Genomic DNA, 14,404 nt, shown 5'->3' with positions numbered 1-14,404 from the left:
CTGGTTGGGGAACTAAGATCCCACATGCCTTGGGGCAACTAAGCCCACATGCCACCACTAGGGAGTGTGCACGGCACAAACTACAGAGCCCATGTGCCACAACTAGAGAGAAGCCCTCGTGCCACAACGAAGAGCCCACAAGCCACAATGAAAGATCCCTCATGCCACAACTAAGACCCAACACAGCCAAAAATATAAATAAATAAGTAAATAAAATAAGTATTCAAAAAAATTATGATGAGAAACATCAACTCTGCCATATGACTACAGGTCTACTTCACAGAATTTAGGGACAAACATTTTAAATTGTTGTGACTTTTTTTTCATAATTTTTAGTTCTCTTCTCCAGTCCCCAGTTCCTTAAAGCCAATAGGTAAAAGCAAGAACACCAAGGAAGATTAGAATGCTCCTGTTTTTCCCTACAATGTCCATTTGTGTCCGAAGTTGCAGGAAGTTTCAAAAAATGAAATAATATACACATTTAAAAATAAAAGACATAGGAAAGATAATCATTGTAGCAACAAGAGATGTGCACTACATATGCACAAGGGTCCATATTGGGCCAAGAAAGAAGAAAATAAATACTTTTGTAGATGTAATATATGAGCTCCTTAAGTTCCTAAATCAGTCTCAAAAGTGAAATTGTGGGGCTTCCCTAGTGGCGCAGTGGTTGAGAGTCTGCCTGCCGATGCAGGGAACAAGGATTCATGCCCCGGTCTGGGAAGATCCCACATGCCGCGGAACGGCTAGGCCCGTGATCCATGGCCGCTGAACCTGCACGTCTGGAGCCTGTGCTCCGCAACAGGAGAGGCCACAACAGTGAGAGGCCCGCGTACGGCAAAAAAAAAAAAAAAAAAGAAAAGAAAAAAAAAGAAATTGTGCCTCAAATTTATGATCATATATAAAATGCTAACAGCTCTAATAACAGAGTAGCTTAGAGAAGATATATAAATTCATGATCTTAAAATACACACACACACACACACACACATCTTTCAAACACCGTATGTTCAGAACAGTGAATCTGAGTCTCAAAGGGGTAAGGGTGTGGTAATGAGATTAGAACCCATAGACGGTAGTGCAACTGGCCCAGGGAAAAAAGCAAACCAAAAAATGCTGTGCTGTTCAAGATGGCGGACTAGAAGGACATGTGCTCACTCCCTCTTGCGAAAGCACAGAAATCACAACTAACTGCTGAACAATCGTTGACAGGAAGACACTACAACTCAACAAAAAAGATACCCCACATCCAAAGACAAAGGAGAAACCACAATGAGATGGAAGGAGGGACACAATCACAATAAAATCAAATCCTATAACCGCTGGGTTGGTGACTCACAAACTGGAGAACACTTATATCACAGAAGTCCACCCATTGGAGTGAAGGTTCTGAGCCCCACATCAGGCTTCCCAACCTGGGGGTCCGGCAACAGGAGGAGGAATTCCTAGAGAATCAGATTTTGAAGGCTAGAGGGATCTGACTGCAGCAGGTCAACAGGACTGGGGGAAACAGAGACTCCACTCTTGGAGGGCACACACAAAGTAGTGTGTGCATCAGGACCCAGGGGAAGGAGCAGTGACCCCATAGGAGACTGAACCAGACCTACCTGCTAGTATTGGAGGGTCTCCTGCAGAGGCGGGGGTGGCTGTGGCTCACCACGGGGACAAGGACACTGGCAGCAGAAACTCTGGGAAGTACTCCTTGGCATGAGCCCTCCTAGAGTCCGCCATCAGCCCCACCAAAGAGCCGGCCAGGCTCCAGTGGTGGGTCGCCTGAGGCCAAACCACCAACAGGGAAGGAACACAGCACCACCCATCAACAGACAGGCGGATTAAAGTTTTACTGAGCTCTGCCCCCCAGAGCAACACCCAGCTCTACCCACCACCAGTGCCTCCCATCAGGAAGCTTGCACAAGCCTATAGATAGCCTCGTCCACCAGAGGGCAGACAGTAGAAACAAGTAGAACTACAATTCTGCAGCCCTTGGAACCAAAACCACATTCATAGAAAGACAAAATGAAAAGGCAGAGGACTATGTACCAGATGAAGGAACAAGATAAAACCCAAGAAAAACAACTAAATGAGATAGAGATAGGCAACCTTCCAGAAAAAGAATTCAGAATAATGATAGTGAAGATGATCCAGGACCTCGGAAAAAGAATGGAGGCAAAGATCGAGAAGATGCAAGATATGTTTAACAAAGACCTAGAAGAATTAAAGAACAAATACCTAGAGGAATTAAAGAACAAACAGAGATGAACAATACAATAACTGAAATGAAAATTACACTAGAAGGGATCAATAGCAGAATAACTGAGGCAGAAGAACAGATAAGTGACCTGTAAGACAGAATGGTGGAATTCACTGCTGCGGAACAGCATAAAGAAAAAAGAATGAAAAGAAATGAAGACAGCCTAAGAGACCTCTGGGACAACATTAAACACAACAACATTCACATTATAGGGGTCCCAGAGGAGAAGAGAGAGAGAAAGGACACGAAAAAATCTTTGAAGAGTTTATAGTCAAAAACTTCCCTAACATGGGAAAGGAAATAGCCACCTAAGTCCAGGAAGGGCAGAGAGTCCCAGGCAGGATAAACCCAAGGAGAAACACGCCAAGACACACAGTAATCAACTTGACAAAAATTAAAGACAAAGAAAAATTACTGAAAGCAACAAGGGTAAAATGACAACATATAAGGGAACTCCCATAAGGTTAACAGCTGATTTCTCATCAGAAACTCTACAAGCCAGAAGGGAGTGACATGATATATTTAAAGTGATGAAAGGGAAGAACCTTCAACCAAGATTACTTTACCTGGCAAGTATCTCATTCAGATTCGATGGGGAAATCAAAAGCTTTACAGACAAGCAAAAGCTAAGAGAATTCAGCACCACCAAACCAGCTCTACAACAAATGCTAAAGGAATTTCTCTAAGTGGAAAACACAAGAGAAGAAAAAGACCTACAAAAACAAACCCATAACAATTAAGAAAATGGTAATAGGAACATACATGTCAATAATTACCCTAAACGTGAATGGTTTAATGCTCCAACCAAAAGACACAGGCTTGCTGAATGGATACAAAAACAAGACCCATATGTATGCTGTCTACAAGAGACCCACTTCAGACCTAGAGACACATACAGACTGAAAGTCAGGGGATGCAAATGGAAATCAAAAGAAGCTGGAGTAGCAATACTCGTATCAGATAAAATAGACTTAAAAAAAAGACTGTTACAAGAGACAAGGAAGGACACTATATAATGATCAAGGGACCAATCCAAGAAGAAGATATTACATTTATAAATATGTATGAGCCAACACAGAAGCACCTCAATACATAAGGCAAATGCTAACAGCTATATAAGAGGAAATCGACAGTAGCACAATAATACTAGGGGACTTTAACACCTCACTTACACTAATGGACAGATCATCCAGACTGAAAATTAATAAGGAAACACAAGCTTTAAATGACACAATAGACCAGATAGATTTAACTGATATTAATAGGACATTCCATCCAAAAACAGCAGATTACACTTTCTTCTCAAGTGCGCATGGAACACTCTCCAGGATAGATCACATCTTGGGTAACAAATCAAGCCTCAATAAATTTAACAAACTTGAAATCATATCAAACATCTTTTTTGACAATGCTATGAGATTAGAAATTAATTACAGGGAAAAAAATGTAAAAAACACAAACACATGGAGGCTAAACAATGTGTTATTAAATAACCAAGAGATCACTGAAGAAATCAAAGAGGAAATCAAAAAATACCTAGAGAGAAATGGCAACGAAAACACGATGATCCAAAACCTATGGGATGCAGCAAAAGCAGTTCTAAGAGGAAGTCTATAGCAATACAAGCCTACCTCAAGAAACAAGAAAAATCTCAGATAAACAAACTAACCTTACACCTAGAAGAAAAAGAGAAAGAAGAACAAACAAAACCCAAAGTTAGTAGAGGAAAAGAAATTATAAAGATCAGAGCAGAAATAAATGAAATTGAAGCAAAGAAAACAGTAGCAAATATCAATAAAACGAAAAGCTGCTTCTTTTTTTTTTTTTTTTTTTTTTTTAAATTTATTTATTTATTTTTTTTTTGCGGTACGCGGGCCTCATTCTGTTGTGGCCTCTCCCGTTGCGGAGCACAGGCTCTGGACGCGCAGGCTCAGCGGCCATGGCTCACGGGCCCAGCCGCTCCGCGGCACGTGGGATCTTCCCAGACCGGGGCACGAACCTGTGTCCCCTGCATTGGCAGGCGAACTCTCAACCACTGCGCCACCAGGGAAGCCCAAAGCTGCTTCTTTGAGAAGATAAACAAAACTGATAAACCTTTAGCCAGATTCATGAAGAAAAAGAGGGAGAGGACTCAAATCAGTAAAATTAGAAATGAAAAAGGAAAAATTACAACGGACACTGAAGAAACAGAAAGCATCGTTAAGAGACTACTACAAGCAACTCTATGCCAATAAAATGGACAACCTGGAAGAAATGGACAAATTCTTTGAAAGATACATATAACCTTCCAAGACTGAACCAGGAAGAAACAGAAAATAAGAGACCAATCACAAGTAATGACACTGAAACTGTGATTAAAAATCTTCCAACAAACAAAAGTCCAGGACCACATGGCTTCACAGGTGAATTCTATCAAAAATTTAGAGAAGAGATAACACCCATCCTTCTCAAACTCTTCCAAAAAACTGCATAGGAAGGAACACTCCCAAACTCATTCTACGAGGCCACCATCACACTGATACCAAAACCAGACAGAGATACTACAAAAAAAGAAAATTACAGGCCAGTATCACTGATGAACATATATGCAAAAGTCCTCAACAAAATAGTAGCAAACAGAATCCAATCCAAGGATCATACACCATGATCAAGTGGGGTTTATCTCAGGAATGCAAGGATTCTTCAACATATGCAAATCAATCAATGTGATACACCATATTAACAAATTAAAGGAGAAAAACCATATGATCATCTCAATAGATGCAGAAAAAGCTTTTGACAAAATTCAACACCCATTTATGATAAAAACTCTCCAGAAAGTGGGCACAGAGGGAACTACCTCAACATAATAAAGGCCACATATGACAAACCCACAGCAAACATCATTCTCAATGGTGAAAAACTGAAAGCATTTCCTCTAAGATCAGGAACAAGGCAAGCAAGGATGCCCACCCTTGCCACTATTATTTGACACAGTTTTGGAAGTCCTAGCCATGGCAATCAGAGAAGAAAAAGAAATAAAAGGAATGCAAATTGGAAAAGAAGTAAAACTGTCACTATTTGCAGATGACATGATACTATACATAGAGAATCCTAAAGATGCCACCAGTAAAACACGAGAGCTAATCAATGAATTTGGTAAAGTTGCACGATACAAAATTAATGCACAAAAATCTCTTGCATTCCTATACACTAACAACAAGAGATCAGAAAGAGAAATTAAGGAAACAATCCTATTCACCACTGCTACAAAAAGAATAAAATACCTAGGAATAAACCTACCTAAGAGGTAAAAGACCTGTACTCAGAAAACTATAAGGCACTGATGAAGGAAATCAAAGATGACACAAACACATGGAGAGATATATCATGCTCTTGGATTGGAAGACTCAATATTGTGAAAATGACTATACTACCCAAAGCAATCTACAGATGCAATGCAATCCCTATCAAATTACCAATGGCATTTTTTACAGAACTAGAACAAAAAAATCTTAATATCTGTACACACACAAAAGACCCAGAATAGCCAAAGCAGTCTTGAGGGAAAAAAACAGAGTTGGAGGAATCAGACTCCCTGACTTCAGACTATACTACAAAGCTACAGTAATCAAGACAATATGGTATTGGCAAAAACCAGAAACATAGATCAATGGAAAAAGATAGAAAGCCCAGACATAAACCCACACACCTGTGGTCAACTAATCTGTGACAAAGGAGGCAAGGATATACAATGGAGAAAAGACAGTCTCTTCAATAAGTGGTGCTGGGAAAACTGGACAGCTACATGTAAAAGAATGAAATTAGAACACTTCCTAACACCATACACAAAAATAAACTCAAAATGGATTAGAGACCTAAACGTAAGACCGGACACTATAAAACTCTTAGAGGAAAACATAGGAAGAACACTCTTTGACATAAATCACAGCAAGATCTTTCTTGACCCACCTCCTAGACTAATGGAAATAAAAACAAAAATAAACAAATGGGATCTAATGAAACGTAAAAGTTTTTTGCACAGCAAAGGAAGTATAAACAAAACAAAAAGACAACCTTCAGAATAGGAGAAAATATTTGCAAACAAATCAATGGACAAAGGATTAATCTCCAAAATATGTAAACCGCTCATGCAGCTCAATATTAAGAACAAACAAACAATCCGATCAAACAATGGGCAGAAGACCTAAATAGACATCTCTCCAAAGAAGACATACAGATGGTCAAGAGGCACATGAAAAGCTGCTCAACGTCACTAATTAATAGAGGAATGCAAATCAAAACTACAATGAGGTATCACCTCACACTGGTCAGAATGGGCATCATCAGAAAATCTACAAACAAATGCTGGAGAGGGTGTGGAGAAAACGGAACTCTCTTGCACTGTTGGTGGGAATGTAAATTGATACAGCCACTATGGAGAACAGTATGGAGGTTCCTTAAAAAACTAAAAATAGAACTACCATATGATCCATCAATCCCACTACTGGGCATATACCCAGAGAAAACCATAATTCAAAAAGACACATGCACCCCACTGTTCACTGCAGCACTATTTACAATAGCCAGGTCATGGAAGCAACTTAAATGCCCATCGACAGATGAATGGATAAAAGAAGATGTGGTACATATATACAATGGAATATTACTCAGCCAGCCATAAAAAGGAACAAAATTGGGCCATTTGTAGAGACATGGATGGACTTAGAGACTGTCATACAGAGTGAAATAAGTTAGAAAGAGAAAAAACAAATATCTTATATTAACACATATGTGGAATCTAGAAAAATGGTACAGATGAACCAGTTTGCAAGGCAGAAATAGAGACACAGATGTAGAGAACAAACGTATGGACACCAAGGGGAGAAGTGGGGGGGGGTGATGGGGTGGTGGGATGAATTGGGAGATTGGGATTTACATGTATATACTAAGATGTATAAAAGAGATAACTAAAAAGAACCAGTTGTAAATAAATAAATAAATAAATAAATGCTGTGCTAACTGTAGCTTATTTAAAGCCTCTAGTCCTATAATTCTTTGAATTATTTGAAAATGAAACAGGAAGAAAAAATAAATAAAAAAAGGAAATCAAGTTCCTGGTGACTCTTTAGTCCCATCTGCAAGGGAATTCCATTGGGTCTGCATCCTGTTTGGTGAGAAAAGCTTCTGGAGTGGCCCCACAGGAAGGACTGTTTATGATGAAATAAGTTTACACAATAGAGAAATTAAAAACATGCAATATATAAAACTACTATGTCTTACAAGAAGGAGAAAATATTATGTCAAAAATGAGCTTTTTCAAATAATGCTTAATATTTGTATGCCTGGTAACAAAAGTCAGAGAATAATAGTAAGGACATGACAAGAAAACCAGCTTCTTACTTCTAATATTCCCTTAAACCAACATTAAATCTAGGACCAAGCCCTAACATTATATGATCTTTTCCCCTCTCATTCCTAAATAGAAATCATATGTGAGATATTTACCAAAGTAAAGAAAGAGTTCTTCCATTTGCAATATCAGTATTATCATGTAACAGTCTCTTCTGTTCATATATGGGTTACACTTTGCGTCCCCCATTCCCAACTCCCAGCGCTACTGAAATTCACTGAAAGAAAAACACTGGTATAGGTCTTAGGCAAATCTGACTCTTTCTAGACAAATTTCTTCAAAATATAATCATGGGTATATTATATTCTGTACTTTTCATGAAATCTGAAGGGCCAGTAAAATTCTTAACCTATCTGAAACAGGACACAGCCTGCCAATATTAAAAAGCTCACAGAAACTATTCAAGAATTTCAGTTTGATACTAGACAAGGCAAGAGAACTAGTGTGTCTGTGTTTCCATACCAACCTAACAACCCTGCAGGACAAGACTCTCCCCGCTGTCCTCACCTCACTCACTCACCCTCAGGCACTCTACCTATACTATTATGCTCCTGCCACAGTGGCCTTCATACTATTGCTGAACATGGAGTCACCTACATCTCAGGGCCTTCTAGCACTGGATTTTCAGGGTTAAATTCCCACCTCTCTCAAGTGCTCCATAAAATCTTACCTTCTCAATGACCACCCTATTTAGAATTACAAACTGTGTCTCCACAACTCCTCAACACCTACCTTTCCTGCTTTTTCCCAGAGTACTTACCACTTTCTAGCAACTATATAATTTATTTCCCTTATTAGAAACCCCACAAGGCAGGAATTTGGGGGTATTTTATTCTTTGATGAATCAACACCTACCACACACTGCAGGCACTCAAATATTTGGTGAATGATTAATAAAACTTCAATTTTTCTATGGTACAGTAATCTCTGGGATTAATACAACAGCCCACTACCCTCTACAGCCCCAGTAACCCCTGAGTATACACCTCATTCAAATGATCTGCTTGGATGCCCATTGCCTATGGATTCTGATTCACAGAGTCTAACACGTAGTGAGATACTCAATGTTTGTAGAATTAATGAAATTCAATGTTCTGAACATATGAGATTAAGTTTCTCTTAAGGCAGGTGACTTCTATTATAAAATCACACTCAGATAATTAATTGCAGATACCTCTTTTTTAAAGGTCACCTTAAGGCATAGTCAAAAAGATACTGTCTGGTTCCACCTTTTTTTCTTCAAGGACAATGAAAAGATGCATTACATGATGTCATAAAAATAAGCATTGCCTTAACCCACTCAAATCTAAAAGAAATCAGGCCAAATTTAAATAGGATCAGGTAGCAGGCTTTATGAGAAATGGTTAGATTTTTATTATCCTCTATTCTGGGAGAGAAACAACGTAACCAGCAGAAGTCTGTCACACTAATTAAAAGTTTTAGGGACTAATTTTAAAATATATTATCTAAAGGCTGGTAGTGGCAAGTTTTAAAAATTGCCACAAATTCTTTAACCTGCCTCCCATTTGCAGTGCAGTCTGATTCCCTATGCCCTGCAATCTGGGCTGGCCTTGGTGACTTGCTTGTTAACAACAGATCACAGAAGGTCACGGGGTTTCAGCAGGTTCTTTGGGAATGCTTGCTCTCTGCAGGGTCCTATCTGGATGCCTGGTCACCACGCTGTGAGGAGCCCACGCCACATGGAAAGGACACATGAAGGTGCTCTGGTCAACAGCCTCAGGTGAGCCCAGCCTTCAAGTCACTCCAGCCCAGGTGATGTGTAAGTGAAGAAGCCTCCAGATGATCCCAGCCCCCAGCCATCAGAGTCTTCCCCAGCCGCCTGGGTCTTCCAAGTTCAAGCCCCAGACATTGTGGAGCAAAGACAAGCTATCCCTGCTGTGCCCTGACCGAATTCCTGACCCGCAGAATCTGTGAGCATAATAAGATGGCTGTTGTTTCACACCACTAAGCTTAGGGGGTGGTTAGAGAGGCAAAAGATAAACTGGAAAATGAGTGCTAACCCAGAGTCTGTATCTAATTACCATATTTCATTTTCTGTCTACCAGTAGAGCCTAGATTTCATTATTGAGCACAGATAAGTCATTTATCCAGAGGTCACGCATCAAATGGATCCATGCTCTCGGATAGGACAAAGAAATTATCTAAGGTAACTTTGAGAGCTGTTACCATTAGTTTTTCAGTCACCTAAATCTGTGTGCTGAATCAACAAGGCTGATGCACCTAGCTAAGTGCTATGTACATATATATACATATCTGAACACAGATACACACACATTTACATATATGAGCATATATGTACACTCAGGTCAAAGCACACTATTTCTAGTAATATCTTATATGAGAGAGAGAAGATAACATTTGTAGCTTTGTAAGCAGGGAGCTTCTCACAAGGCTCCATGTGGTGTTCATGACATTGATGAATTATATTCTTCCCCAAGGAATCAATTTATGAAACTGAAAATGATCAACACTTCCAAGAGATAACAAGGATGCATGTACCACAGATCAAAAAAAATATTAAGGGAAAATTCTGATTTAAGAAAACAGGCTTAAATCAATGAAAATGTGACATACTACTTTTTTGTTTTTCAAAGCAAATCAGATCAATCTTACCACAAAATATTACACAGCTGAAGAGTAGAGAGCTCAAGGCTGATAACATGAACTATTTCACTAAAGCAAAAGTGATTTTAGAAGCATGCAAAAAGCAAATGTATGTCTCATACTCACAATGGAGATTCTTCTCAAAGTGAAAAAACAAAACAAAAAAATCCAATTGCTGTCCCCCTTCCCTTTATTATAACTTTTCCGTAGTCAACACTGCCCTCTAGTGATATAAAAGTCAAATATCAGAGAGCGAACATCACTGTTGGTTCACTTGAGTATGTTTTAGTCAGAGCATCTAGTTTGGACTACAAATCCCACCAAAGACAGAATAAATAGATTCAGGATGACCTTTATTATATACTGTATGTTAAATTAGAAACTCTTTTAAAAGGCATTAAATCAAGGACACTAATTCATGGAAACAGCAGCTTTAAAATACTATGGGAACAAAACATCGCTACACAGTGAATTACATCTTCACATAAAATTATGCAATTCAAGAAAGACCCTGAAGACTTATCACCTAAGATATGAGAATACGTAGGATAGTGAGATTAAAGCCTCACCATCTGTAGACAAGAAAATTCAACAGGAAACGAGCCAGGCTAGTTCTCATGATGTGTGTAAACACACTGAAAAGTGTCCCTAGAAACCAAGACTTCACATACCTGCCAGCACTGCCCATTAGTATACCTGATTCCTCCTTTTAGGAAAAAAGCTCAAGAAAAAGAGTGCTTTTGGTTGCAAAGTATTTACTGAGCCCAGGAAATTTTCCAAGAAAAGAAAAGACTTACCAAGGGTGGTGCCATCCTGCCCCATGATGCACTTCATAGAAGTGATGATCTGCTCCACAACAGGTGGTGACAGTGATGTGGCGTACACTGCACTATGAGAATGTGTCCGCAGATAGTCGATCAGCTCCTGGGGAGTTCATAGAAGCAAATTATTAGAGGCAGTGCGTGAATTCACTGGCAATGTCACTGCCTTCCTCCCAGGTGACAGAAGCCTCCTCCCTTCAATAGCACTGGAATAGGGACACCTATCTGAGACACGAGATCAACCAATATGGTCAAAGCACACTGTCAGCAACAGCTGGGTCAGACACATGGCAACATCCTTAGGCTTTGTTTTGTTTTGTTTTTTTGGCTGTGCTGCGCAGCTTGTGGGATCTTAGCTCCCAGGCCAGGGATTGAACCCGCACTCCTCAGCAGTGAAAGCGAGGAGTCCTGACCACTGGACCACCAGGGAATTCTCTGTTTCGTTTTTTAAACATGCCACAACATGAAAGGAAGAAAAACGAGCTTTAAAGAAGACCTCTAAACTTAGAGAACATATCATTGAATGTTATAAACAGCTCTGCAATGCTAAATTAAACAAGAAAGCATTTGAATTGCTGTTTAGATACAACTTACTTCTAAGTATTACAGAAAATATCATTTGCATCTTATCCCATGCCTACAAAGCCCATCCTTACATTCCCGAATAAGAGACAGTTCTCTAATATCAATTTTAAAGACACTAAATGTCCTCTCCAGATACACAGAGATTTATAAAATGATATAAATGTGGCAAAAGTTAAACAGAAATTCATTGGGTCTTTCATAAGGACACTAAAGCCATCTCACTGAATAAAAAAAAAATCTTCTCTGTCAGTCACAAAAATTTCAAAACAATCAGTTGTATATCTCTATTCTCTGATACCTTTTAACTTCACTAAGTCTTTATATAAAATGTGCACAAAAAGAAGCTTATGTTCCAGAACCAAAACAGGAGACACAAAATGCAGCCAGAAAACAGTGTAGATACTAAAAATTGTACAAAACCAAAAAAACCATAAATACACTGTACCTCAATGATCTCCCAGAGTATTATTTTTCTATCCTTTTGTTTAGCAACAAATCTTACCAAAAAGCAATCAATTCTCCAAAGTGAGCCTGGTCCTTTTAAAAATTGAAGTTAGTTATCTACTGAACTTGACTAAAACCACTGATAATGGGGTTTCTCTAAAAGACAATGAATTATTAAGAGCAAGTCCATGCTTTAAGACTCCCAGCGTCAAATTTTAAAGAGGAATTTTAAAGAGGAATTTAAGGACATTTATTTAAGGACATTTAAGCACCTACCATGTACTATGTACAAATACTTGACATACATTGTTTTTTTTCCTAATACTGGAGTTTTAAAAAATAACAGTTTTATTGATATACAATTCACATACCATAGTATTCACTTTTTCAAAGTGTATAATTCAGTGGCTTTCAGTATATTCACAGAGCTGTACAACTTTCATCACTATCTAATTTTAGAACATTTTCATTTCCTCAAAAAGAAACCTCATACCCATTAGCAGTCACTTTCCACTTCCCCTGTCTCCTGAGCCCCTGGAAACCACTAACCTATTTTTGTCTCTATGATTTGCCTATTCTGGATATATCATATAAAAAAAATACTTTAGCCTTTTGGGACTGACTTCTTTAATTTAACATAAGGCTTTCAAGGTTATTTCTACGTTATGGCATGGACATATATATTTTTTAAACCCTAACTACAATCTTATAAGCCAGGTACATTTATCTGTTTTCCTGATAAGGAAATCCAAAGGTTAAATACTTTGCCCAAGGTCTCATAAAGTTTGGGAAATACTCAAACCTAGGGCTCTGTCTCCATGGTTGAACCATTTCCACCATGCTACAATGATTCTCAAATACCCCAGAGTTCATCATGGTTTTTTTTTTTTTTTTTTTTTTTGGCGGTACGCGGGCCTCTCACTGCTGTAGCCTCTCCCATTGCGGAGCATGGGCTCCGGACGCGCAGGTTCAGGGGCCATGGCTCACAGGCCTAGCCGCTCCGCGGCATGTGGGGATCCTACCGGACTGGGGCACGAGCCCGTGTCCCCTGCATCGGCAGGCGGACTCTCAACCACTGCGCCACCAGGGAAGCCTTCATTATGTAATTTTTGAATTGGAAAATACAATGAATGCCTTGTTAGCACACCAGAGCTAGCAAAGTAATCTTTTTTCTTCCTGTCTTGATGCTCACCCAAGATGCATCTGAATCCAAGGGCAGGGGAAGAAACTGGTCTTCTATCCCCCACCGGTTCCCATGACATCCCCACTGCGTTTGAAATAGTGAGCACAACTCAAACCCAATAGAAGACTATGGCAAACAGGCAGCACCACTGTGTGTTCTTTCATACAGGAGGGTATTCTGTACTCAGACCGGGATGTAGTTTAGAACGAATAAGAAAACAACAAACAATGAACAGAACCAGCTTTTAGTTGATCAGAGTCACTCACCAGGCAGCTGAAGTGTGAAGTGTGCTGGCATTATACGCCTAAATCACAAACAAATTTAGGATCTCCACATCTAAGTTTGGGACTCTATCTGCTAAATGTGAGTAACCAAATCGAAATCTAGTAGCCAGTACCTTTATGAACCTTAACTGCTTGATTCTCAGGGTCCATTTACCTTCTTCCCTCCGATGTATCCTCCAGAAGCACCAAAGCTCTTTGTGAATGTTCCCATCATAATGTCCACATCCTCAGGATCCAGGCCAAAGTAATCCACCACACCTCGTCCTGTAGGGCCCAGAGCCCCAATGCTGTGAGCCTCATCTAGATACAAGTATGCCTTGTATTTCTTCTTAAGGGCAATCACTTCAGGAAGGCGAACAATAGATCCCTCCATGCTGGCAAAACAGGGTACAAAATACACACACTGAGACTTCTTAACTCTCAAAAATTAGGAGTTGGACACTTTATTATTATGAATTTTTTGAGTTTACTGCCTTTTTTAATGGTCTGACAACTCTGCCTGTGTTTTTTTTTTTTATTTTAGCAGTTTTAACAATTCTTTATTTCCTTGGGTTCATACTAACTCAGGTGAACTTCCAGACAACTTTAGAATAAAAAAATTTTCCCCAGATATATTACAATTGTGGTCCATAATCTTCTCATTCAGTCTCAACAATACCATTGGAACCAAGTTGCAATCTATATTATTAGTCTTCTACATAAAACACGTAACAGTTCTTAACTTACTTTTCCAGTATATTTTATAAGGCAGTTCTGTTATGAACTCACTACTCTCTTGCAGCACTTATTAAATCTTTGTCTATGAATAGACTGCAATGG

General features: G+C 39.2%; 1 protein-coding gene and 1 long non-coding RNA gene across 2 annotated transcripts in view; one reads left to right on the top strand and one right to left on the bottom strand.

The window, feature by feature from the left end:
* SPTLC2 (serine palmitoyltransferase long chain base subunit 2) overlaps positions 1 to 14,404 on the bottom strand; it is a 109,411-nt gene that overhangs the window by 53,275 nt on the left and 41,732 nt on the right. Inside the window, exons 8-9 of the mRNA XM_059057626.2 lie at positions 13,740 to 13,959; positions 11,066 to 11,192 (exon numbers count right to left, since the gene is read on the bottom strand). Of these exons, the coding sequence (XP_058913609.1) occupies positions 11,066 to 11,192; positions 13,740 to 13,959 (347 nt within the window). The remainder of the gene's footprint in view (positions 1 to 11,065; positions 11,193 to 13,739; positions 13,960 to 14,404) is intronic.
* LOC136793776 (uncharacterized) overlaps positions 1 to 14,404 on the top strand; it is a 74,498-nt gene that overhangs the window by 58,455 nt on the left and 1,639 nt on the right. Inside the window, exon 3 of the long non-coding RNA XR_010839453.1 lies at positions 9,296 to 9,384. This is a non-coding gene — a long non-coding RNA (uncharacterized lncRNA). The remainder of the gene's footprint in view (positions 1 to 9,295; positions 9,385 to 14,404) is intronic.

This window comes from Kogia breviceps, chromosome 3, assembly GCF_026419965.1.
Source record: "Kogia breviceps isolate mKogBre1 chromosome 3, mKogBre1 haplotype 1, whole genome shotgun sequence".
NCBI lineage: Eukaryota > Metazoa > Chordata > Mammalia > Artiodactyla > Physeteridae > Kogia > Kogia breviceps.
The sequence above is the reverse complement of the archived record's forward strand: the minus strand, read 5'-3'. Positions and strand labels throughout refer to the sequence as shown.